At 33.4% G+C, this 27,805-nt stretch overlaps 1 protein-coding gene across 1 annotated transcript in view; it reads left to right on the top strand.

Annotated features, from left to right (window-relative positions):
• Positions 1-26,046, top strand: part of LOC100366408 (leucine-rich repeat serine/threonine-protein kinase 1-like) — a 39,403-nt gene extending 13,357 nt beyond the window's left edge. The window contains exons 7-23 of the mRNA XM_078010637.2: positions 2,447-2,613; positions 3,225-3,403; positions 4,002-4,291; positions 5,279-5,518; positions 6,042-6,255; positions 6,931-7,071; positions 7,945-8,115; positions 9,059-9,322; positions 10,600-10,765; positions 11,459-11,735; positions 13,523-13,864; positions 14,178-14,425; positions 14,605-15,638; positions 18,008-18,328; positions 19,007-19,174; positions 21,757-21,864; positions 23,263-26,046. Of these exons, the coding sequence (XP_077866763.1) occupies positions 2,447-2,613; positions 3,225-3,403; positions 4,002-4,291; positions 5,279-5,518; positions 6,042-6,255; positions 6,931-7,071; positions 7,945-8,115; positions 9,059-9,322; positions 10,600-10,765; positions 11,459-11,735; positions 13,523-13,864; positions 14,178-14,425; positions 14,605-15,638; positions 18,008-18,328; positions 19,007-19,174; positions 21,757-21,864; positions 23,263-24,258 (5,326 nt within the window). The 3' untranslated portion in view covers positions 24,259-26,046. The remainder of the gene's footprint in view (positions 1-2,446; positions 2,614-3,224; positions 3,404-4,001; positions 4,292-5,278; positions 5,519-6,041; positions 6,256-6,930; positions 7,072-7,944; positions 8,116-9,058; positions 9,323-10,599; positions 10,766-11,458; positions 11,736-13,522; positions 13,865-14,177; positions 14,426-14,604; positions 15,639-18,007; positions 18,329-19,006; positions 19,175-21,756; positions 21,865-23,262) is intronic.
• Positions 26,047-27,805: the final 1,759 nt, after the last annotated feature.

Genomic DNA, 27,805 nt, shown 5'->3' with positions numbered 1-27,805 from the left:
CATAGCATTATGTGATGTCATTGCATTATGTGATACCATTGCATTATGTGATGTCATTGCATTATCCAATGTCATTGCATTATGTGATACCATTGCATTATGTGATGTCATTGCATTATGTGATACCATTGCATTATGTGATGTCATTGCATTATGTGATACCATTGCATTATGTGATGTCATTGCATTATGTGATACCATTGCATTATGTGATGTCATTGCATTATGTGATACCATTGCATTATGTGATACCATTGCATTATGTGATGTCATTGCATTATGTGATGTCATTGCATTATGTGATACCATTGCATTATGTGACTCCATTGCATTTTGTGATGTCATTGCATTATGTGATACCATTGTATTATGTGGTGTCATTGCATTATGTGATACCATTGCATTATGTGATACCATTGCATTATGTGATACCATTGCATTATGTGATACCATTGCAATATGTGATTGCATTATGTGATACCATTGCATTATGTGATGTCATTGCATTATGTGATACCATTGCATTATGTGATGCCATTGTATTATGTGATGCTATTTCATTATTTGATGTCATTGCATTATGTGATACCATTGCATTATGTGGTGTCATTGCATTATGTGATACCATTGCATTATGTGATGCCATTGCATTATGTGATACCATTGTATTATGTGGTGTCATTGCATTATGTGATACCTTTGCATTATGTGATGCCATTGCATTATGTGATACCATTGTATTATGTGATATCATTACATTATGTGATACCATTGCATTATGTGGTGTCATTGTATTATGTGATACCATTGCATTATGTGATGTCATTACATTATGTGATACCATTGCATTATGTGGTGTCATTGCATTATGTGATACCATTGCATTATGTGATGCCATTGCATTATGTGATACCATTGTGATATGTGGTGTCATTGCATTATGTGATACCATTGCATTATGTGATGCCATTGCATTATGTGATGCCATTGCATTATGTGATGCCATTGCATTATGTGATGCCATTGCATTATGTGATGCCATTGCATTATGTGATGCCATTGTATTATGTGATACCATTGCATTATGTGATGCCATTGTATTATGTGATACCATTGTATTATGTGATATCATTACATTATGTGATACCATTGCATTATGTGATACCATTGTATTATGTGGTGTCATTGCATTATGTGGTGTCATTGCATTATGTGGTGTCATTGCATTATGTGATGCCATTGCATTATGTGATACCATTGTATTATGTGGTGTCATTGCATTATGTGATGCCATGGCATTATGTGATACCATTGTATTATGTGATACCATTGCATTTTGTGGTGTCATTGCATTATGTGATACCATTGCATTATGTGATACCATTGCATTATGTGATATCATTGCATTATGTGATACCATTGCATTATGTGATACCATTGCATTATGTGATACCATTGCATTATGTGATACCATTGCATTATGTGGTGTCATTGCATTATGTGATACCATTGCATTATGTGATACCATTGCATTATGTGATACCATTGTATTATGTGATATCATTGCATTATGTGATACCATTGCATTATGTGATACCATTGTATTATGTGATACCATTGCATTATGTGGTGTCATTGCATTATGTGATACCATTGCATTATGTGATGCCATTGCATTATGTGATACCATTGTATTATGTGGTGTCATTGCATTATGTGTTACCATTGCATTATGTGATGCCATTGCATTATGTGATACCATTGTATTATGTGATATCATTACACTATGTGATATCATTACATTATGTGATACCATTGCATTATGTGATACCATTGTATTATGTGATACCATTGCATTATGTGATGCCATTGCATTATGTGATACCATTGTATTATGTGATATCATTACATTATGTGATACCATTGCATTTTGCGATGCCATTGCATTTTGCGATGCTATTGCATTTTGTGATGCCATTGCATTATGTGATGCCATTGCATTATGTGATACCATTGTATTATGTGATATCATTACATTATGTGATACCATTGCATTTTGCGATGCCAGTGCATTTTGCGATGCTATTGCATTTTGTGATGCTATTGCATTTTGTGATGCCATTGCATTATGTGATGCCATTGCATTATGTGATGTCATTGCATTATGTGATACCATTGCATTATGTGATGCCATTGCATTTTGCGATGCCATTGCATTTTGCGATGCCATTGCATTTTGCGATGCCATTGCATTTTGTGATGCCATTGCATTATGTGATACCATTGCATTATGTGATGTCATTGCATTATGTGATGCCATTGTATTTTGTGATGCCATTGATCAGAAATAAATTTGTTTGGGGCAAGTGCATCAACCAACATGTGCAAAAGGGATATTCATCACATATTTAGTAAATACTCAATTATATTTTATTTTCTTGTATAGGTTGAAAGAGTTGAATGTATCCCACAATTTATTGCATTCAGTGCCCATTGCTCTGTTTCAACTGCCCAGTTTGGAAAGACTAAATCTTTCTAATAACATTCTCACATCACTGGGGGAAGGAAATAGCCTCCATGATAGTACTGTCTCATCAGATTCTGCACTTTCAGGTGAGGGATATTTGGTTTGTTTATGAACGCAGGTTGTGATAATAGTGAATAAACAGATTTATAAGATTTATTTGTTTCACTAAAAAAACAATTCTATTTTAAAGTTATTTTAATCATTATTAAAATGTAACAGTCATCATGACCTGTCAGATTAGCTATGAGTTCCATACAATGTGTTAAATGAGTTAAATTACACTGTTTTTTGTTTACATAAAAATCAAATGCTACTGCTATACAGCTGACTTTGTTAATCTGAATTAAACAACCTAATGAATATTCATGATGTGATAGTGACATAATCAACCAGCCTCATGAATATTCATGTAGTGATAATGACATAATCATGATCATGAATATTCATGAAGTGATTGTGATGGAATCAAACAACCCCATGAATATTCATAAGGTTATAGTGATGGAATCAAACAACACCATGAATATTCATGAAGTGATAGTGAGGGGATCAACCAACATCATGAATATTCATGAGGTGATGGTGACATAATCATGATCATGAATATTCATGATGTTGGCTGATTCCATTGCTATTGCCTCATGAATATTCATGAGGTGATGGTATAATTAACCTAAAGTCAACACTGTTTATTTAGATTCTTTCTCTGAAGAAAACACTGACACATGGAATTGCTCAGGATTGGTACATCTTGATGTTTCATACAACGCGCTATATAAGCTACCACGTTATCTGCGAGCAGCTAACAAACTTGAGAGTCTGAATGTCTCTAATAATAAACTGAAGACATTCCCCAGACTATGGTCATGTCCATTGGTAAGTTAATTAAGTCCATCAATTGAATATGTAAATTAAAACAATTTTGCTGCATCAAGTTTTCCTAATTAGATGGCAATTTCGGAACCCAGTTTAAAGGAAAAAAATTACAAATTTTGTAATTTTTCTCAGATTAATATGTGTTTCCCACACAGTATAAATCTTTGTACTCATTCTAGTAATTTCATTTTTAGAATCACCAAGACTTAATAGGTTATCTATAACAAAAAGTTTTTGTCATTCACAAAATTAATCTACATAAGTTCTGTTAGAAATTAAAAATTATTCAAAATATTATAACAACATTTTAGGTGGGAAAACAATTATCAAAATATTACCTAAAATTTTAGCATATTTCACTCATACTTTTTTTTTTTTGGACGCTGATTTTGGGATAAAAATTTTAAAAAAAAAATGTTGGTAATCACAATCAATAACATTTACCAAGAAATGTTTTTTTTTTTAAACAAATATAGTATAGTGATTGTATTTTGACAATTACTATATTAAAACTTTGTAGTTTTTCATTTTAAATTTGATTGTACCTTTTGATTGCCAAATAACACAAAAAATTTTTGTTTTTTACTCTTTTGCACAGGAAACACTAGATGCTTCAAACAACAAAATTACAACCATTCCTAATGACATCAATGTGTATTGGTCAAATTCACTCAGAATACTAGACCTTTCAAATAACAAGCTACAAGAGATACGTTGGGGTGTCTGTCAACTTGTGCGTCTTAGGGATTTATTACTTGCTTATAATCGGATTGATCGGTTGCCAGACCCGACGTACTGGAATGAGAATACTGATCTCAGAAAACTAGTGCTTTCATTCAACAAGTTGGCCAATGGACCAGACCCTGCATGTATTGAGTTAACATCTGGGTAAGTACAAAAGGTATTTTATAATACAAGTACACATATACCATATTGCTTGCTGAATCATTAAAGTACGACTTCATTAGTAAGGCAACAATGGTTTTTAGCTCTTCTACCGGTAGTTTTAATCTAATAACTTTTAACATTTTGACCTTTAAGATTTGATTTTTACCCCTTGAATGCCAAAGCTAAAGCCAAACTTCACTCACTCAAACCGTAATAATTTATTTTCATATTTTTCACTTTTCATATTTTATTTTATATTCATACTTTTCACATTTCATAAAGTATACCACTAATCTATAAAACTCTATGTCTTTTCAGGTAGCCAAATTGTACAAATAAAACCATTGTCAAAATGACACACAAAAACTGCTGGGGAATTTTTCGCCATAGTTTCATGGGGCTCATATCCCCCCAAGATAATATTTTTACTTAGTTATACTGTTATCTATAGTTGTACTTTTATCTAGATGGAGATTTATGTATTTTATTAATACCTCATTAACCATCCATTTGCAGTCATGCTGCTTCAAACAGCTAACTTTGGTAGTTCGCAGCCATGCTGCATCTACCATAACTACTAACTTCTTGCAGCCAACGCTGCTCCTCCACAGTATAGCCGCAGCTTTCGCTGCCTATACCTCAAATTGCAGTCACGCTGCAATTTCTCATTACACTACAGCTCCAGCGGCTGAAGCTTCATTACTAACACAGATTTTTGAGTTGTGTATTATTTCAGAGTTCTTGCGTTCACATGGTGGGGGCTCATGACATGCCCATCCTGGTATAATTCTTGTAAGCCAATGGATTTCGTTGTGTGCCTCCCTGTTTTGCCAAAGTAATAAACTTTATTTTTCATGTGTACCTATCTGTGTTTGTGTCATAAATTGATTTAATAAATTTAATGTGGAGAATTCAATCCATGCATTAATATGTGAATGATCTTGTTTTAATCAAATTTCTTTATAGTTCACCTGGCTGTAGTCTAAGTTCTTCCAGCAGTAGTTCAAGTCCTAGCAACAAGAAAAGGTTTTCCTTTCCACGTATCAGACTTGGGTCCAAATCAAGCACTACGTGGCATTCCGAGGATTACGAAGGTGAAACGAGTATTGAATTCCCGTCACAGTTCTTCACTAGTCTGGATTCTTTATCACTTGATAATAATAGACTCAGATCTGTACCAAAGATGGTGTGTAAAATGGAATCCTTGAGAATGTTGAACCTCAGCAAGTATGACTTTCTATCACTTACTTTAGTTTTAGCTGATTTGGGTGAATCGTATTGATTCAATAAATAAGTTTCAGCCATGGTCTGTTTATTCTAGATTGCGAGAAAAAAATGGTATACAAAATTTAGAAAAAAGTAGACACACAAAGCCAAAAACTCAAACAAAAAAGAGAGAATATGCCAAACAAAAATTTACTTGAAGATGAGGAAAATTTTTTATTGATTTAACTGTCAAAAATAAAACCTTCTTTAGTAAAATCAAAATTTCATTAAAGATGAAAGAGAGTAAAAATCTATTTACATATTTTTAGCATCAGAAGCTGCAGCATGTGTTATTTTTCTTTGACTATTTTGGAAAAATAATAGGCGATTCATTTTGGTCACAGTTAAAAGTTGACTTTTATTCAAAGGGTCAACACTTCAAGGTACGTACGTGCCTGCAGTGAGCACACCGACCATAGCACTAGGAACTGGTCTGTTGCATGACAATTAATGCCAGTCTCATATTTATTTCTCCCTCTTTTAGCAATGCAGGCATTACATACTTACCATTAGAGCTTGGAAACTTAAAAAGATGTTGGAATATGCAATTGCACGGTTTAAATATAACAAACTTGCCAGATACATTACAGCCAGGCACGGAGGGAGTAAGGGTTTCTGATATCTGTGCTCATCTGAAGGCACAGCTCAGGAAATCTGAACCATGCAATAGAATGAAACTGATGGTAGTAGGATTACAGGTAAGCTGATCACAATATAAAACATGGGTGTGCTTGCAGTGGTTTATAGCGTGCTCAACTCATATCAGGTTCGTTGTGGGTTCATTCCTATCAGTGGATAGCTCACTTATGCAGTACAAACTACATTCTACCTCGATCACCAAATATACGGTATTAAGTTTAGAAGAAGGGTGTCTACTAATGAGTATTTCCAAAACAGTGAACGTTCAAAATCTAACCGACATTGCACATTTCAATTTTGCTGTGAAAGTCAAACCCACTGGTGAAATGTCAGTGGCAAATTTACTTTACTGTGCGGTAACGTTATGTTTTCAAATTAAAGTAAATGAACAGGTAATTTGTTTATATTGATTATAAATGTTGTCTGAATTTTTTTACGAGAATATGACTGTTTAGTTGTTCGATCATTGTAAGGTACCTGGATGTTCCACAATCAAGAACGTTAACTGAGTTCTTTGCCTGTTGATCATATTAATGAATGAATGAATGAATGAATGAATGAAAAAATTAAAGAAAGAATGAATGAATATGGAACTGCTGAGTTACATGAAGTATTCATATATATATCGAAGAAATGAAACTTATATCAATAAGAAAGGATGTAGCGCCGTCTGTTGACATGAATATAATTCTTTGAACCTGTGTGTGATTGTTTGTTAATTGATTGCTATTCAGGGTCAAGGGAAGACTACATTATTAGCAGCACTGAAAGGTGAACCACCGCCAAGAGATGAAGAGATAACTGGAGTACACATTGATGAGTGGCTACTCTCAGATCCAAGTAAAGGTGGATCATTGGGATTTCTTAGAGTTAAGGTAAAAATGGAAGTTAGTTAATAGAGCCGAATGTTTAGGTAATACAGAAGGCAGCTGAATATGGTTGGGGCAGTGTTCGTCCACTTTTCCATGACGAGTAACTTTATACTAGGACGCGATAAAACTTTTTCGGGCTGCTATAACAGTCTGCATGACTGTATTACTTACGGATTATTTTTTTGTAATTTTGCCTTTGGCCTTTTGTTAACTATGTCGAGAAGCAAACATTCAATCATTAATAAAAACATTTCTGGATGTCTTAGAATTAGTGTGAAGCCCTGTTATGAGGACCCTTGATTCAAGTCTCAATGGACATTAATCACATATACATGACTTTCAAGACTTCCAGTTTACATGAACAGGTGACATCTCAGAAAGTAAAATTTGAATTGTATGTCGTTAGCTGTGCCTCAAACAAAAACTAGGTTAATGTATTTATAACTGCATGTATGTTGTGGTAATGAAATAACTCAACAAGTCATAATTTTCCTTGTGATTCAACAAAAATTACAGCAAAGTAACTCACTTGGGGTTGAAATTTTTTTTATCCATCTGTGCACATTGTCAAAATTTTCATCCACTATACCATAATCTATGGTTTTAGTTTTAGTAAGATCTTGTAACATGTGACAAATTCCATTTATTTGCATACTGCCATAATGTCATCATGACATAAGGCTAGTCACGATATCATAAATATGGTTCCATATTACTGATACAAACATAATAGATATTATATAATTATTATACATCTGTCACCGTATCGTCATAAGTTACAGCATGCCGTAATTTTGCGGTATTTAATTCTACTTTATATGTATAATTTTTATTGTAATTTAGATTATACATTCAAAGTATGTTGACTCTTTCTAGAATGTTGGTCCTGATGTGTATTTCTCTACATATGACCTTGCTGGTCAGCCAGAGTATTATGTCATACACCAATGTTTCCTGACACCCAATACACTGTACATGGTGGTATGGGATCTGACACTGGGAGAAGAAGGAATAGACCAACTAGAACCATGGCTATCAAATATCCATGTAAGTATATACATTCAAGAATTTCATTATAATATTGGTTTTTGTTATATTTTTCTTAAAACTTTCACAGGTTGATTTCATTCAGGTGGGGGGGGGGGTTATTGATATAATATGTGTGTTTGAATTATTTGAAGCACATATTTTTAAAAGGGAAATAACATACGGTACTCAAACAGAGATCCTTAAACAAATTTTCAATCCTAAGAACACAAAACAAATTATTGACAAAACAATCCATAAGAACAAAACAACTGACAAGTACATAATTTACAATATATAGTCAAATCAGCAAGAGATTTCATACTGCTCCACATGTGCCACCTGTCATATATCTTTCTGAGTCATAATACAATAGTTTCTTTATCAAACCTGTGGACTACGATGACGAGTGTCATTGATGCAATCTAAGATCATCTTTGTAACAGTTTTATTATAATCCACTATTATTATATCTGCCAAAATAACTTTTGAATGTTAGGGCCAGTCAATCTCCACAAAAACCTTGGTTTAAATAGATTTGATGAAAGAAGACAATGTCAAATGAGCAATAAAATATAAAATTGATCAGATGAGAGCAAAAGTTCTTAAAATTAAATTCAAGACACAGATCTAGGTATGAAGCAGAAAAAGCACGCTAAATGCAGCTGCAACATCTTTTTAGAGATGCATTTATGCAAGTAATGGATGTGCAAAATAACTACTGTATCATGATTGATGTGAAGTTGTTAATTCATATACTGTAATTTTGGAAACAATATTTGTATTTTTTCTAAGAACAGAAAAATGCTTGATAATTTTTGACTATTTACTAAGAACCTTGTATACCCACATATTTTGTGAATACTATAACCATTGCATTGAGTATATGGCACATATTAATTTGCATATACGTTTAATATTTATAAATGTGTAAATTCTAAATAACCATATATCTGTTTTCTAGGCAAGAGCTCCAGATTCTATGGTCATCCTCGTTGGCACACACCTTGATGCATTATCCTTGCAAAAACGAAAGGATCTCGAAAACATTAATTCAAAAATTCTGAAACAATACATTACTAAGAAAAGCAAAGGGTTCCCTCAAATTATAAGTGTTCACTATGTGTCCTGTACGACAATGGTAAATATTGATGATCTGAAGAAAGATATATATCAGAGAGCTATATCAGTGACAATCAGTAGTGGGGAGAACATAATTGGTCGAAAGGTAAGGTTGGGTTATTTTACATCCATATCCAACTTGTATGAGTTTTTCTCTCACTTCAAACTGTCTACCTGGGTTTTTTTTTCATTTTTTTAACCCATTGAATGTCATCACTATTTCTACAAAAATCATTATTTTGTTATTTTTTGTGTACAAAAAAATTACACTTTATTATTTTGTGAAAAGGTGACAAGTTGAGTTCAACATCAAAGGATTACAATCGTTATAATGTTTCGAATGTTAAAACTAAGTTACCATATTCGAGCGCATTAAGGACATAATACTCCCCCAAATCTGTCACATGGTGAATTAAAATTACCGTATCATTTGCACTTTTTTCCCAAGGGGGTGCTCGGGTAAGCGCTCACCTCTAAAAAAATCATGATTTTCTGAGTTGAGGACCCTGGGCGCTGACCCGGTTGAGTACGGTAGTAATGAATTTCTATACATTAGGCTTGATTGCTATCAGTGATACAACATTGTAGGCAAACCTGTAGATGTGAGGTTGCTGAAATATAATAGACCTCACCTCAGTTGACAATATTTTTAGTTAGCACAAGACCTAGGCATGATTCGATGATAATTTGTCAAACATTAATTTGTTATTTTCATCAAATCGAGTATCTATTATATCTGTTTTGGTCAGATCATGGAGGTATGTTTTTTACCTCCATGGTCAGACATAGATTCTGCAGTGACACATAAAATGCACTTCTAATAGAGCAAATATGGTACGAGCAAAAGTCATCCAACTCAATTCAGTGGAAATTGTCATTTTTGTATTACTGGTATCCCTATAGTTTTAATAAAAACTAGTGATATCTGGCACATGGTGAAGCCATTGTAATGAAAGTATGATCAACATAAGACATATAGTCTTAACAGTGACTGAAATTGACTTTTACACTCAAAGGGTTAAATGTAAATGACAAAGGCAAATCTATGGTCAAAATAAGATACATTTCAATGATTTTGCATGCAATAAATGCAATTTTATCATCATGTCTATTTACAATGTGCTTTGTGAAGCTGCAGCTTAAAAATAAAAAAATACAGAGTTTTCAAATATTCATCCGTTACTTATATTATTGTGAAGTGTGTTTGTGCAAATTTAAAGCATGGTGGTCGTCGCGTGTTCGAATTTCATGTAAATAAACAATGTATTTTACACTGGTGTTGTATACATTGCTATGAGTCCCATATCGAACAAGACGCAGCACAACAACTGTCGCCTTTTAATGACAGAAGTGAGGATGATTTTACAATAATCTTTATTACAGGTACCAAGAAGCTATATACTGCTCCAGGATGAAGTTGTGAAGGAAGTCAAGACTCTGGCATCCAAGAATCCACCCGACCCTCCTGTCTTGACTCAGGAAACATTTGAAGCCTTAGCCAATCGGATACCAGAATGTGATATTGACACTGCAGAGGATCTTCAGCTAGGTATTGTACATTTCTTGCGTGACAATAAAATCTGACATGTCAAGAAAAATTGCAAAATTTTGTATATTTCAAGTGCATCTTTTTTTAATAAAACTGTGACTGCGACTTACATAAATTATTGTCCTTGTACATACTCACATATTATCAAATTCTGAAATAATCATATCGAAAGACGTTTCACAGGTCAGTGAACTGTTATTTTTTTTCTCTTGGGGGACATCATCTAGGGCTACAATGTTGAATTTTGTAGAAAAAAAAATAGCATTTATACATTTGAACTAAGAAAACCATATACTTTGTGTTATTTGTACATTCAGACATTTTCCGCTCCTATTTGATTTATTTCTATACTTTTACTTCTATTGGTGAGCCCCTGATTCAAAAGGGTTGCAATTTATAAATAATAAATAAATGAATGAATGAATGAATGAATGAATGAATGAATGAATGAATGAATGAATAAATAAATAAATAAATAAATAAATAAATAAATAAATAAATAAATAAATAAATAAATAAATAAATAAATAAATAAATAAATAAATAAATAAATAAATAAATAAATAAATAAATAAATAAATAAATACAGATATTGTTTCAGACAAGAAGCTATTTTGAGGATAAGAAGGTTTAATTCATCTCAGTCATTACGCCATGTCAAAAATTGTTAATAAATTTCTCTTCCCATTTCAGCTGCCAGCTTTCTGAATGAAACTGGAGTTATTCTCCATTTCAACGATCAGATGCGAGGACTGAATACCCTCTATTTCATTGACCCTTCCTGGTTGTGTAAATTTCTGACAAGGGTAATCGCTGTCCGAGCCGTTCACAACTACGTTGATGCCGGCAAGATTAGTATTCAGAAGATGAAGTGGTTATTTCATGACAATGAGTACCCCAAACACATGCTGCCGCAGTATTTACAACTATTAGAAAGATTTGAGATTGCACTAGCATTGAGTAGCAAAGTGTAAGTATATCTTATCTGTGGGTAAAGTTTAAATAAAGTACGCCCTCTATGGTGAAAATGAGCTGTGGCATAAATTTTATACAAATTTTATAATTTTAAATTTTTTAATGCACAAAGTTACAGCATGACCTCTTTTTATTAACATTTTCAAGTTTAAATAAAGTACGCCCTCTATGGCAAAAATAAGATCTAGATTATATGTTACATTTTGAAGTAAATGTTGAATAATGCATAAACTCTTTTGATTTAAATTTTAAAAATATGCCTAATTACATTTTTTGAGGTCAATGATGTAAGCACAGCACATAAATATTGAATAATTAGAAGGTTTTATAATAATTCCTGATAAAACAAATATTAAAAAAAAAAAAATCATAAAACATTCTTATTAGTCCCCGTTCTGATACAGTCCACAAACGGGGACTTATGTTTTGACCTCCGTGTGTCCGTCCGTGCGTCTGTGCGTGCGTCCAGACCTGTATCTTAGAAATGCCTGGACCAATCACGATCAAACTTCACACATACATCATACATGATATTATGCATATGCACGTCAATTTGTTTCATGATCTGATTCAAGATGGCCGAATGGCGGCCATTTTTGTGCTAAAAATCATCAATATCAAGCATTTCTCAGCTGTTTACAGATGGATTTTGTTCAAACTTGATATATACATTAGACATTATAAGATCTTGATGCACATCATTTTGTTTTACGATCTGATTCAAGATGGTCGAATGGCGGCCATTTTTGTGCTAAAAATCATCAATATCAAGCATTTCTCGGCTGTTTACAGATGGATTTTGTTCAAACTTGATATATACATTAGACATTATAGGATCTTGATGCACATCATTTTGTTTTACGATCTGATTCAAGATGGCCGAATGGCGGCCATTTTTGTGCTAAAAATCATCAATATCGAGCATTTCTCGGCTGTTTACAGATGGATTTTGTTCAAACTTGGTATATACATTAGACATTGATGCAAATAATTTTTTTTTTCAGATAAAATTTTCAGATAAAATTTTATTTTTTCAGATAAAATTTTTCAGATAAAATGGCCATTTTGTTTTAATGAATGTGGTTCTTGTGCCATATCTCTGACTTGCTTTCACTGATTATGTTCAAATTTTAAATATTCATTATACATCATGTCATACATAGACAGATATATTGGTTTGATCATCCTATTCAAAATGGCCAAATGGTGGCCATTTTTGTGCTAAAAAATCATAAAATATCAAGCATTTCTGGCATTTATGGATGGATGGATTTCGTTCAAACTTGGTACATACATTAGACATTACAGGTTCCTGATGCACGTCATTTTATTTTTCAGATTGGATTCAAAATGGTTGACTGGCGGCCATTTTGTTTTAATGATTGGGCTTCTAGAGCCATATCTCTTAAATGCTTTGATTGATTATATTCAAATTGTATATATTCGTTATACATCATGTAAGTTATATATATACATGTATTCAAAATGGCTGATTTTGAATGCTGTTCCAGAGCAATATCTCTCAATATGGACTTTTTTGACAATCAGATACAAATGTCAATCATTTTAATGTTAAAAAATCATATTCCTGACATGGTTATATTCCAGCTATATTACTATAAACAAAACTATATATCAAAATTTTATAACTAACGGGGACTGTGCCATGCATGGCTTGTTTTTATTTGGGTTGTCACAATCTGTATATAGTGTTGCACATACTTGACAATTTCACAGCATGAAGCATTCATCTAATGTTGTATATTATCATTTTTGATCTAGTTTGCTAATTCCATCCATGCTTCCAAAAGAGAAGCCTGGTTTCAGTCCTGAAGTACTGCCATCGCTGAAAAGATACTACAGGATGAGTTACATACCAAGCGGTTTCTGGAGTCGACTCATCACGCGACTTATTGTCAATGTTGAAAGACTTGTTGATGGGAACACGACCGTTGCTGCCAGTATGCCTGCTGAATTGACGGGACAAGCTGGTACATTAGGAAAACTATCAAGACAGAATTCTTGGAATGAGTCAAGGCATGTTGCAAAGTCCATGGTTAAGAGTTCAGAACAAATAAATTCTGGTGATATATTTTGGAGTGAACATTTACACTTCCTTTGGCGGCAATAATATTTTGTTAATCGTTTAATTTAAAAAAAAAACACAGTAAGGGAGATGAAAGTGGGAGCCAAAAGTTAAAATCAAAATTAGCCATCAGTAGAGAAATGCATTCAAAATTGTCGTCAAATCTTGTTATCGTCAACAACAATCTTAAGTGACCTGAATGTTATGACATCAGAGCCAGTATCACAAAAAATAGGCAAGAAATATGCTGGGAGAGGCCAATATCAATATTTACGAGTGAGCATGTAACAGCTTTTGACCAATAACTTTTACTGTCTCATACTTAAGAGGTAATAATATTTATTATTATAGGAAACATCGGAGGGGTTTCCAGTTGCTAGACAAGAAGATGATATATTGGCGTGAAGGAATAGTAGTAACTCACAGTAAAGGTCACTTCATTGTAGAGTCGGCTATTCAAACACTACCAACGGCTGGACATCTAAATATTGGTGGACATCAAGGTATTAATATCACTGTAGCCAGTCAATGGAAAGACTACACCGCCATGGGCTTCATTGTGGACCAAATTGACGCCCTCATCACAGAATGGTTCCCTGGTATGTATGTTTGATATTTGTAAGGGGATCTCTGATTGGATGCTTGTTATATGTTGAATGTTTTGTGACCAGTTTGATCATAGGAACACACTTATTTAGTGATACAAATACAGTAGTGACATTTGTTGGAGTGACTTTAGTCAGTGGATTATAGTTTAGCTGATGAATCTGTTTTATAGGTCTAGAAGACAGAGACAACGAAGGAAAACTGATAACACAGCGTCTGATTCCTTGCCCTATCTGCATTGATCAGCTGTGTCAAGATAATGCAGAACCGTCAAGTCTACCTTATCAAAATGCTGAACCGAATCCTTACGAGTTTACCATAGAGAAGTGCGCCATGGTAGCCGTGAACAGCGATGAGATAACTTGCGAACAACATCCGAACACGCCGATTCAGTTAGCAATGCTTGTTCCAGATCTATTGCTGTGTGATTTGCCCAAGAATTTAATGATGACCCGAGAATCATTGGATTTTGAGGCAACTAAAGATACCTGTTTAGGTGTTGGCGGAGCCGCTAAGGTGTTTGTCGGCCGATACAAAGAGCAAGATGTTGCGTATAAACAATTGCACGCCACCCAAGGTCGGACTTTTAGTGACATCTTCTATGATGAACCCCCTGATAGTGGTTCTGATTCTACCAGTTCCAGCAAGAGTTCACACAATAGTGCCACAAGTGATACAGATATTGCAGCACAATCCAAAATTAAAGAGGAAATTGCAGGAATGGCAGCCATTAGAGCATTTAAAGAGCTTCGTGGAGAGGTCTCGCTTCTCTGTAAACTCAATCATCCTAATATTGTGAGATTAATTGGTATAAATTTGCGGCCGATGTGCTTTGCATTAGAGTTAGCCCCCATGGGCAGCCTATCAAAAATTCTCGACGATGAGATGACGAAGCAAAAACGAGGACTTTATTACAATATTCCAGGTTCTTTTTATGGAACATTACTGGACCGAGTGCTGACTTACAAAATAGCACTTCAAGTGATCACAGCGTTTGTCTACCTGCATAGCAAGAATATCATTTACTGCGATATGAAATCGGATAATGTGTTGGTGTGGAGCATTGATATTGATGCACCTGTCAATGTCAAAGTGTCAGATTATGGCATATCTAGGATTAGCTCTCCCCAAGGTATACAGGGTAGCGATGGAACGCCAGGATTTCAAGCGCCGGAAGTCAGGCCAGGAATGGTATACGATGAGAAGGTCAGTTACGTATCAAATTTGCATAAAATATATCGCATATGCTTTAGATGACTTGCCTGATCAGTAATTTATGGATGAATTATTTTTCGAAAAAAACCTATAAACATACAGGTACTATTTTTAGCTCCGCTGTCGACTTTGTCGAGCGGAGCTTATCATATGAGTGATTGTCCGTCGTCGTCCGTCGTCGTCGTCGTCCGTCGTCGTCCGTGTCAATGTTTTACTTTTTCGACTTCTTCTTGAAAACTACAAGCCTGAATGCTTTGATACTTGGTGTATATGTACCTTGGGTAGACCTCTCTCAGATTTGTTCATTTCATGATGATATCTTCAATTCTCTAATTTTGGTGAATATTTTTGTCATTTTTAGTAAAAAGTGATATTTTCGACTTCTTGTTGAAAACCGCAAGTGCAATTGCTTTGATATTACATATATAGGTACTACATGTGGACCTCTCTCAGATTTGTTCATTTTGTAATGATATCTTTAATTCTCTAATTTTGGTGAATATTTTTGTAATTTTTGGTAAAAAGTGATATTTTCGACTTCTTGTTGAAAACCGCAAGTCCAATTGCTTTGATATTTACATATATAGGTACTACATGTCGACCTCTCTCAGATTTGTTCATTTTGTAATGATATCTTCAATTCTCTAATTTTGGTGAATATTTTTGTAATTTTTGGTAAAAAGTGATATTTTCGACCTCTTGTTGAAAACCGCAAGTCCAATTGCTTTGATATTACATATATAGGTACTACATGTGGACCTCTCTCAGATTTGTTCATTTTGTAATGATATCTTTAATTCTCTAATTTTGGTGAATATTTTTGTAATTTTTGGTAAAAAGTGATATTTTCGACTTCTTGTTGAAAACCGCAAGTCCAATTGCTTTGATATTACATATATAGGTACTACATGTGGACCTCTCTCAGATTTGTTCATTTTCTAATGATATCTTCTGTTCTTTAATTGCCACGTGCATTGCTAACAGCGGAGCTATCTCAGCCGACAGGCTGCTTGTTTTTATATAGAGAACACAAAAGTTGTTCCCGACCTCCCTTTACCGCGTCTCTCGACCTCCCTACACTGCCTTTACCGACCTCCCTGTACCGCCACACTCGACCTCTCGGTACCGCATCTCCCGACCTCCCTGCACAGCCTCTCCAGACCTCCGTGCACCGCCACACCCTACCTCTCGGTACCGCCTCTCCCGACCTCCCATTACCGCATCTCTCGACCTCCCTACACCTCCTCTACCGACCTCCCTGTACCACCACACCCTACCTCTCAGTACTGCCTCTCCTGACCTCCCTGCACCACCTCTCCCGTGCTGAAAATAATGTTAGCTTATGACTGTGAGAAAAATAAGCCCATAATTTAGAAAGTTAATAAATAAAACAATGAATCAACAAATTAGTAACATTGTAGAAACTTTTGTATTTAAATAAGGCCACAGTTTCTATGATTGGTTTGTAAAACGAACCAAATTTCGTTCATATCAAATTCAAATATTGCGCATCACAGTTGAATAATAATTCGCACCATTTTGGCAATACCTGTAGTCATGCATATCATTAACGCTGCTGAGAACACGCTTACACACACAAAAACAACCATGTCAATGCAATCTAAAACAGGAATCATAATACTAGTAATATATGTAAGGGTAGTAAAATACAATAAATTTTATAATTGATATTTCAGGATTGAAAAATCAAAATTCAACTTTAACTATAGCACCACATTAAACCTACTGTATGTAAGCTATAGCAAAACATTAATTCAACAATTTTACCATTGATAATGGATCAGGAATAGGGTCAATTTTGTTTGTCATGCAAGTTCATGAAGCAACCATCAACATTGAGATGTCAGTACAGAGGAGCATTGTAAAGCAATTAACACCTCAATCAATACTCTGTGAGACTCTGGTTTGTAGTTTAACCATTTGTGTGACATTTGTCCCGTAACGTTGTTATGCATTTCTCTATAATTCATACTATAATTTTGTGCAAATGTACATTGCCTACAAGTTATAGTTTTTTTTTAATATTTAAAATAAATTATGCACATTTATTTTGTAAAAGATGACTTAAAATGACAAATGTATACTGTAAAATACTTTATTTTCACTAAAAGGATGGTTTATTGAAATTAAAATCCAGCGAATAGTATTTTTTTTTTTATTTTAAACTCGACTTATCAAATATCAGTGCTAATAAATTCCATACAAAACACCCAAAAAAATTCTTCAGTGAAAATTTATTCCAGCTAAAATAAAGTATTTCACAGTATCTAGTCACTGTCACTGTCATAATGTAGGTAATTGTCTTTTGATTCAGAGGTATTTTTTTTGTCTTACCACAGATTGACATCTTCTCCTATGCCATGTTACTTTACGAACTAATAACTGGTATGAGGCCATTCCAGAAGTTGGCACGTACAATAGACATCACCAAAGCAGTCAGAGAGGGCAAGCGACCAACTTTCAAAGAATATTGCATCAATGCTAATTTTCCTGCACTTGAGAAGCTGATGAAGGAGTGCTGGAATACCAATCCCATACTGAGACCTTCCGCTAAAACTATTTCCAGGAAGATGGTATCCGCAAATTTTCTTTGTCAACAGAGAATATTGGAGATGATGAAAGATGTCAAATATATGATGTACTCACCGCCACATATACAGGTACAATTGTATGGATGAACGTAGAATAATGACTTAAATTTGTGTAAAAATGAATTACTTTTTTATATTTATGTTCTCAGGAAAAATAATTCACAACAGGAATTAAAATCCAGAGCAGTATCGTCACTGATGTCAGACTCAATGGAAAGGCCAAAGGTCAAGCATATTGTTACTAACAGATGCAACTTTGGCTGAGCCATGGTTAATTTAATGTTCGTAGTTGTTTGTCCAAGACTGGCCTTGTTGATGGTTGGATTGTATATTAAATTGCCGTAATAATAGAAAGATGGCCACACTGCTTAATCATGTATCGCCAAACATGGAAGTGTTCCCATATTTGCACTAACATTTGATGGGTTTTAACTTTCACTTTAATACAAGTAATTTATATGAAAATTACTACAAAAGAAATAATCCCACTCAAATACTATGAATGAAATATTAACTGAAAGTGAATATTAAGTGAAAGTGCTAATTTAAAATTAAATTCTAAACTAAACCGAAATTAAAACTCAAATAATATTCTCTTATTAGTGAAATTTGAAATTGTAATGTGTTTACAATTTATAAAGCTACTAAACCTGCTAAAACAAAAGCAGGTGAAATTCCTACCACTTGGGGTCACTATTTGATATCCTCGAGACTCGGTTTTAAAACAACAGGTTTGCGTAATTTCAGGGTACGTCGTCGCATGCTGTTTGGTTTTGGTGCGGTGAGAACGAAGACAGACGGTGTACTATAGTAGATACTGAACATGGAATTGTCCGAATGGCAGAGAAATGTCATCCAGGGTCGATAGTTAACTGTGCAATAAAATTGGATAATGCCACCTGGGTTGGATGTCAGGTAGGTTATTGGTCAGTGTTAAATCAGTAGCACTATATTGTAGATATCAGATTAACCTTTTGAGCATTTTTCCAGCTTAAATTTGGGTAAATTTGTTCAAATTCTCCTAATTTGGACCAAACAAACAAAATGTGACATTGCCTCTAGTTTCTTTTAATTAAGAGCAGACTGTGAATGGTGCCTGAAGTTGATTTTAGTGCTCAAAAGATTGAGAATATTGGAAACTTCATACATACCGGTAACTCATTTATGAAATTTTCTAAAACAAATTTGATGTTTTCAAATTATTCTTTAAACAAGCAGCCTATCGGCTGAGATAGCTCCGCTGTTAGAAATGCACATTTCAATTAAAGAACTGAAGACATCATCAGAAAATGAACAATATATATAGTATCAAAGCAATCGGACTTACAGTTTTTAACAAGAAGTCGAAAATATCACTTTCTACCAAAAATGACTAAAATATTCACCAAAATTAGAGAATTGAAGATATCATCACGAAATGAACAAATCTGAGAAAGGTCTACATGTAGTATCTATTTATGTAATATCAAAGCAATTGAACTTTTGGTTTTTAACAAGAAGTCGAAAATATCACTTTTTACCAAATATGACAAAAATATTCACCAAAATTATAGAATCCAAGATATCATCACGAAATGAACAAATCTGAGAAAGGTCTACATGTAGTATCTAAATATGTAATATCAAAGCAATTGAACTATTGGTTTTTAACAAGAAGTCGAAAATATCACTTTTTACCAAAAATTACAAAAATATTCACCAAAATTAGAGAATTGAAGATATCATCACAAAATGAACAAATCTGAGAGAGGTCCACATGTAGTACCTATATATGTAGTATCAAAGCAATTGGACTTGCAGTTTTTAACAAGAAGTCGAAAATATCACTTTTTACCAAAAATGATAAAAATATTCACCAAAATTAGAGAATTAAAGATATCATTACAAAATGAACAAATCTGAGAGAGGTCCACATGTAGTACCTATATATGTAATATCAAAGCAATTGCACTTGCGGTTTTTAACAAGAAGTCGAAAATATCACTTTTTACCAAAAATGACAAAAATATTCACCAAAATTAGAGAATTAAAGATATCATTACAAAATGAACAAATCTGAGAGAGGTCCACATGTAGTACCTATATATGTAATATCAAAGCAATTGCACTTGCGGTTTTTAACAAGAAGTCGAAAATATCACTTTTTACCAAAAATGTCAAAAATATTCACCAAAATTAGAGAATTAAAGATATCATTACAAAATGAACAAATCTGAGAGAGGTCCACATGTAGTACCTATATATGTAATATCAAAGCAATTGCACTTGCGGTTTTCAACAAGAAGTCGAAAATATCACTTTTTACTAAAAATGACAAAAATATTCACCAAAATTAGAGAATTGAAGATATCAACATGAAATGAACAAACCTAAGAGAGGTCTACCCAAGGTACATATACACCAAGTATCAAAGCATTCAGGCTTGTAGTTTTCAAGAAGAAGTCGAAAAAGTAAAACATTGACACGGACGACGGACGACGACGGACAATCACTCATATGATAAGCTCCGCTCGACAAAGTCGACAGCGGAGCTAAAAAAAACTCTTCTTCATTTATAATCATTGCTATTAACTGATAGAAACGTTTTTATTTCTTAGGATGCAATACAATTATAACTTATTAATTAAATGTTAAACCAAAACCGGAATCAAATTACACACATAAAGGTAGTACAATACTTTAAATCAGGAGTAAATAATTTAACATGACAAGCTTTTATAGTTGTTAGAAATGCTGATAGTTTATTCACATTTCTTCCTCAAAACCTACATGTCTGATGAATGCTTTGATACTTGGTGTATATGTATCTCGGGTAAACCTCTCAGATTTGTTTATTTCATGATGATATTTTTAATTTTCTAATTTTGGTGAATATTTTTGGTAAAAAGTTATATTTTCGACTTGCTCTGTAATTGCTGTGATAGGATATATATAGGTACTACAGGTATATTTCTGTCAGATTTGTTCATTTCGTGATGATATCTTTGATTTTCTAGTTTTGATGAATATTTTTATCATTTTTTGGTAAAAAGTGATATTTTTGCCTTTTTGTTAAAAACTACAAGTCAAATTGCTTTGATATACATATATGTACTACAGGTGGACCTCTCTCAGATTTGTTAATTTTATAATGAAGCATTGCTATTCCAGTCAAAAAGGCTGCTTATTTGTATACTTGATAACTGTAGTTTCCAAGGAAGTACAAATTAAACCCATTTTCTGTTCACTGCAATATCTTGTGAATATGTAATAATTACTTTATTAAAATCATATTCACAATGGGGTATTGATCAATACAATAAAGGTATCAAATCAAGGTAATCATGTGTTATGCATGAAATAAAACAAGACAAACAAAGGTCATAGAATTGTAGTAATGTCAAAATTTTGTTGAATTCCCGAAAAGCGAAAGTACCTTTTGGATACATCTACATCTGAGTTTAATCAGCTTCATAATATTATGTATCTTGTTTTTTTCATTAATTGTATTTTAACAGAGTGGAGAAATCCAAGTATTTGGAGCCAGAGATGTTGGTATGCCTCAATGTCTATGGGCTAAAATAACTCGCATACCTATCAAAGACCTTGCTACACAAACATTACAGGTGATTAATTGTCTTACTTTTAATGATATTTTGTAAAGCATATTTAACTAGCTGCTTGACCAGGTTGCTCGAGTTGCAGTGCTTCAAACCCAACACACGCCTGACAGAACGATGTAGTTTTTCACTTCCGTTGATGATTTTTTGTCGATACCAATCAAATTGCAGAAACATCAGATAGTGACAATGATCAAAGAGTAACCATTCACGGCACAGTTTATTTGTTTGTTACCATGACCACCAACATGAATATTCATTGCAAGAAGGCATGAACTTTGCAGATTCGCTGATTCGTTGAGGGCCTACATGTCAACTAGCACATACTCATATTTGGTCTTTTTTGAAAAAATAGACAATTTTTTTCATTTGTAAATTTTTTTGACCGTTTGTAATGGTTTATATTGCCAAACCATTGTCATTAATTTGAATAAAGATGTAACACATAAATAAAAACAAGTCATTGTTAAAGTCCCCGTTGGAATTAGGAGAAATATTATTCATGCCAAAAATAAAGTAATATGAACCAAAAGCATAGTTAGTAATTGAGAGTGAATAATTGGCTGGTGTAGTATCAACATAAATTAGATGCAATATACGATTCTTCCAAAATCGAAATATATGATCAGAAATTAAACAGGATATGTCATTCATGCATTTTTTGTATCCAAACTGAATTTAATTTGTCCAGGCATAGTAGTATGGTCAAAAAGCAAGATTACAGGCAGTCAACCATCTTTGATCCGATTGTGAAACTAATTGTCATGAACATGTATTCTTACATGTATAATTTGAAGAGAAAAAAAAACATGTCAACAATACATTTTGAAAAAACAAGATGGCTGCTAGTTGGCAAAAATGACAACGTACTGGGTGCCCTGCCCTGGGCGAAAATTACATCACCATCAATTACATAACCATCTTGAGGGGCTAAGCCTTTGACTTATGATTTTATGTGTCATTTCCCATAATAGTGTGCGTCACGAGTCATAATTTTCTACAGCCCATACCCCATGACAGATTTCAACAAAATGGCGACTACTCAACTCTTAATTTTTCACATCGTATTTTATGTGATATTAGCCTTGTGTACGAACAATTTTCCCATGCATTTGTGTCTAAAACATTATTTTGCTAAGATTTGGTGATCTTTATGTGGTTACATTTACACCAAAAATGTTTAAAATCACAGCTATTGTCACTTTAAAAGCAATGTTATTTGGTTGTGTATTTGTTGGACATTCAAGATATTATAAATCTTCAAAACATTAGTTTTTTGATGGATGACTAAAGGTCAAAGTACTAGCAACAATTTTTTTACTCTCCCTAGTTGTGCCCGATCTTTATCTTTCACCAGATTTAATGTAACTGTTTAGTTTTAATCTCATTTGTTATTGTTTCTAGAGTGGACAAACACAACGAGTATATGCCGCGCAGGAGCAAGGCATTGTGACTGTGTTTTCAAGACGTGTGGAAGAAAGCGTATCAATGAGAGTCAGCTGGAATGCTCATGACGATCAAAATGATTGGGTTATAGCCAAGATATTGAGTATCGGTCAAGAGGAGGAGGCCTGCAACTGTGTGCAGCTAGTGAAGAACGAGTTATGGGTCGGCTGTGGGAGCATTATTAAAACTGTTAACACCAAACTGCTACTGGTCGAACACAAGATAAGTCATCCGGCACTGGATAGGTTGGAGGTCATTGAACAGATGGATTGTGGGTATGACGGGGTGTGGTGTTCCAATAGCAGTTCCTCAGTTTTAGTGTTGGTTGATGTGAAGACACATCGCGTTACAGAGGTGTTCGAGTGCGGTATTGTCAGAGTTGGTAAAGTGATTAAGAAAACTTTAGATGAAGTTTCATCAGCTGAGGCTAAGCGATTTAGCAACCCATGCAGTGATGCAGGGTCTCAGACTGATGAATTTGAAAGATATTCAAATCTGACCAGTTCATTTCCTCAGAGGGGATCACAAGAACGGACTGGAAGACGCAATGCCATGAGATCCAAAAGTAGTGTTGACATTCGACAAGAGTTAGCTGCTGGGACAGTTTCAGTGATGGCAATCAAAGCTATCAAAGACACATTATGGATTGGGAGAAGTATTGGTGATGTTGTCATTGTTTGTGTCAATCCAGATAGTCGCCATGGTTACCAATATGGCCAGGTTTTGGCGGTTCTGTCAGCTGAATCTATCAAAGGCTACAGGGCTGGTAGTGTACATCAGATCATATCCACGGAAATTGATAGGGTGGTTGTATCCCAAGAGTACCAATGTTTACATGGGGCAAGTACGGCAGCAAAAGATGCATTCCGAATCACTGTCTGGGAGAATTGGGGAACAGACGAGTTGGCACTGTTAGACAGTATTCATCAGAAAATAGAACAGAAAGATGAATGACTCTGGCCAACACAAGTCATACAATGTCAGTAGTATTTACATGTATTTTTTTTTTATGAACATATGTATGTTTGTTAATACAAATGTAATTGTTAGGGCTTGTGCCACTTAAAATAATCACTTTAGTATTCATAAGCCCGCTAATTGAAATGTATTTTTAACATTCAAGATAGATTTGTACCTACAATGTAGTTAAAAAAGTGCAATCTTTTTTTTTTAGCTCCGCTGTCTACTTTGTCGAGCGGAGCTTATCATATGAGTGATTGTCCGTCGTCGTCCGTGTCAATGTTTTACTTTTTCGACTTCTTCTTGAAAACTACAAGCCTGAATGCTTTGATACTTGGTGTATATGTACCTTGGGTAGACCTCTCTTAGGTTTGTTCATTTCATGTTGATATCTTCAATTCTCTAATTTTGGTGAATATTTTTGTTATTTTTGGTAAAAAGTGATATTTTCGACTTCTTGTTAAAAACCGCAAGTCCAATTGATTTGATACTACATATATAGGTACTACATGTGGACCTCTCTCAGATTTGTTCATTTTGTGATGATATCTTCAGTTCTCTAATTTTGGTGAATATTTTTGTAATTTTTGGTAAAAAGTGATATTTTCGACTTCTTGTTAAAAACTGTAAGTCCGATTGCTTTGATACTATTCATATTGTTCATTTTCTAATGATGTCTTCAGTTCTTGAATTGAAATGTGCATTGCTAACAGCGGAGCTATCTCAGCCGATAGGCTGCTTGTTAATAGTTTTGAGAACCAGATATTTAAATTAATCAAAAAAACAAATGTATATATCTTATTTGCACGCGTATCATATACTGAATCTTTAATATATAATTAGGTTTTTAAACAACTGTGGATCAAATGATACTAGTCAATAAAAGAAGATATTTACCAATGCACAAGGAAATTTTGAAAAGTCTATAATTTGTCAAGCCTTCTAGCCAACCAACATCCTGGCACCTTTCTTTAAAATGATTTATTTTTTTTTTTAGTAAAAATTGTCGACCTCTTGATTAAACCAATCTATACTTGTTAAAGGGAGAATGAATGCTATTTATATTTTAGTTTGTACATTAAAAAAGTCAAATCATATATTAAAACACAAATTTATTAGAGCCTCATCCACAATCACAGTGCACATTGTTCTCAAAATAAATTCAACAGTCATTTAAATTTTCTTCACAAATGACATAACATGGTTCAGACTTTCTGCATTGAGATATGTAAAAACTTCATACAAATTATAATTGAAACTGCAAAAACAATTTTTTTTATTCACACACAGAAATATAATGTATATGTGCAACATTACAATAGTTAAATGCATGTACTGGTAGTCATTTTATTTGTTTCAATTAAGTCTCATTCATGACTGCTAAATGTTCATACTTTTTTAAATAGTCAGTAAAAAAAAAAACATTCACTGTAATAGGTAATGTGTTTTTGTTCATTAAATGTTCATAACATTATTTAAACTTTGGTGGTTGGTGTGATGCATAGTATTTAGTTATGGGTCCCACACGTATCTAGTTTTCACAAAATTTGAACATGTGTTGCAGGAGGACCACTACATGTAGCTGCTTTGTATTTGTAACATACCAGTAATTCCTAAAATGTAGAAACCCATCATATAATGGCGCATCTTTCAGTTACTTGGGTGGGATGGATGGATGGAAGCTTCTTTAGAATTTCTAGTACATTCTACAAAAAATACACAAAACTATTTTCTCATTTGTATTGTCTTTGTTAATAAAACTCATATGTTTAATCATTCTCACTTTAATAGTTATCTATAGAAACCAAATACATGAGGTTTATATGTTGAATTAACATGATTTTGTTATACACTGCATGAATCAATATTTAAGGAAAATGTTTTTCAAGAAAGTATGATCTCAAATTCATAATTTGTATTATTTGTAATTTATTCCTTATAAATTACTTTTCGGTTCAAAAATGAGCAAAGTAGTAATGGAATCTGTGGTCATTTTGAATAACAATTGATGACATCAGTAGACATTTGAATAACAATTGTGATGTCAGTGGCCATTTTGAATAACAATTGATGACATCAGTGGCATTTTGAATAACAATTGGTGAAATTTAAAGAATTTAGGATCATTCTGCCACACTGAACACTGAAGTGTGTGTTGTATATGGAGTATCATTGTACATGATTAGATGAAATCTATTGAAAAGATTGCAGAACTATCATACTATAAACTCAATACAATATACACTGTTGAGAAGACTGCACAACATTTGGTTTATAGAATAACCATCATACTATAAACTCAATATACTACTGTATAAACTGCATGACATTTGGTTTTTAGAACAGCCATCATACTATAAACTCAATACACTATTGTATAAACTGCATGACATTTGGTTTATAGAATAGCCATCATACTATAAACTCAATACACTATTGTATAAACTGCACGACATTTGGTTTTTAGAATAACCATCATACTATAAACTCAATATACTACTGTATAAACTGCATGACATTTGGTTTTTAGAATAGCCATCATACTATAAACTCAATACACTATTGTATAAACTGCATAACATTTGGTTTATAGAATAACCATCATACTATAAACTCAATACACTATTGTGTAAACTGCATGACATTTGGTTTTTAGAATAGCCATCATACTATAAACTCAATACACTATTGTATAAACTGCATGACATTTGGTTTTTAGAATAGCCATCATACTATAAACTCAATACACTATTGTATAAACTGCATGACATTTGGTTTTTAGAATAGCCATCATACTATAAACTCAATACACTATTGTATAAACTGCGTGACATTTGGTTTTTAGAATAACCATCATACTATAAACTCAATATACTACTGTATAAACTGCATGACATTTGGTTTTTAGAATAGCCATCATACTATAAACTCAATACACTATTGTATAAACTGCATGACATTTGGTTTTTAGAATAACCATCATACTATAAACTCAATACACTATTGTATAAACTGCATAACATTTGGTTTATAGAATAACCATCATACTATAAACTCAATACACTATTGTGTAAACTGCATGACATTTGGTTTTTAGAATAGCCATCATACTATAAACTCAATACACTATTGTATAAACTGCATGACATTTGGTTTTTAGAATAGCCATCATACTATAAACTCAATACACTATTGTATAAACTGCATGACATTTGGTTTTTAGAATAGCCATCATACTATAAACTCAATACACTATTGTATAAACTGCGTGACATTTGGTTTTTAGAATAACCATCATACTATAAACTCAATATACTACTGTATAAACTGCATGACATTTGGTTTTTAGAATAGCCATCATACTATAAACTCAATACACTATTGTATAAACTGCATAACATTTGGTTTATAGAATAACCATCATACTATAAACTGAATACACTATTGAAAAGACTGCACAACATTTAGTCTTATAGAATATCTACTGTAGAATACTTTATTTTCGCTGCAGGAATGATTCAGTGAAAATAAAATCAAGCAA

This window comes from Saccoglossus kowalevskii, chromosome 13 (assembly GCF_978046115.1).
Source record: "Saccoglossus kowalevskii chromosome 13, keSacKowa6.1, whole genome shotgun sequence".
Classification (NCBI taxonomy): Eukaryota; Metazoa; Hemichordata; class Enteropneusta; family Harrimaniidae; genus Saccoglossus; species Saccoglossus kowalevskii.
This window is presented reverse-complemented; position numbering and strand designations above follow the sequence as displayed.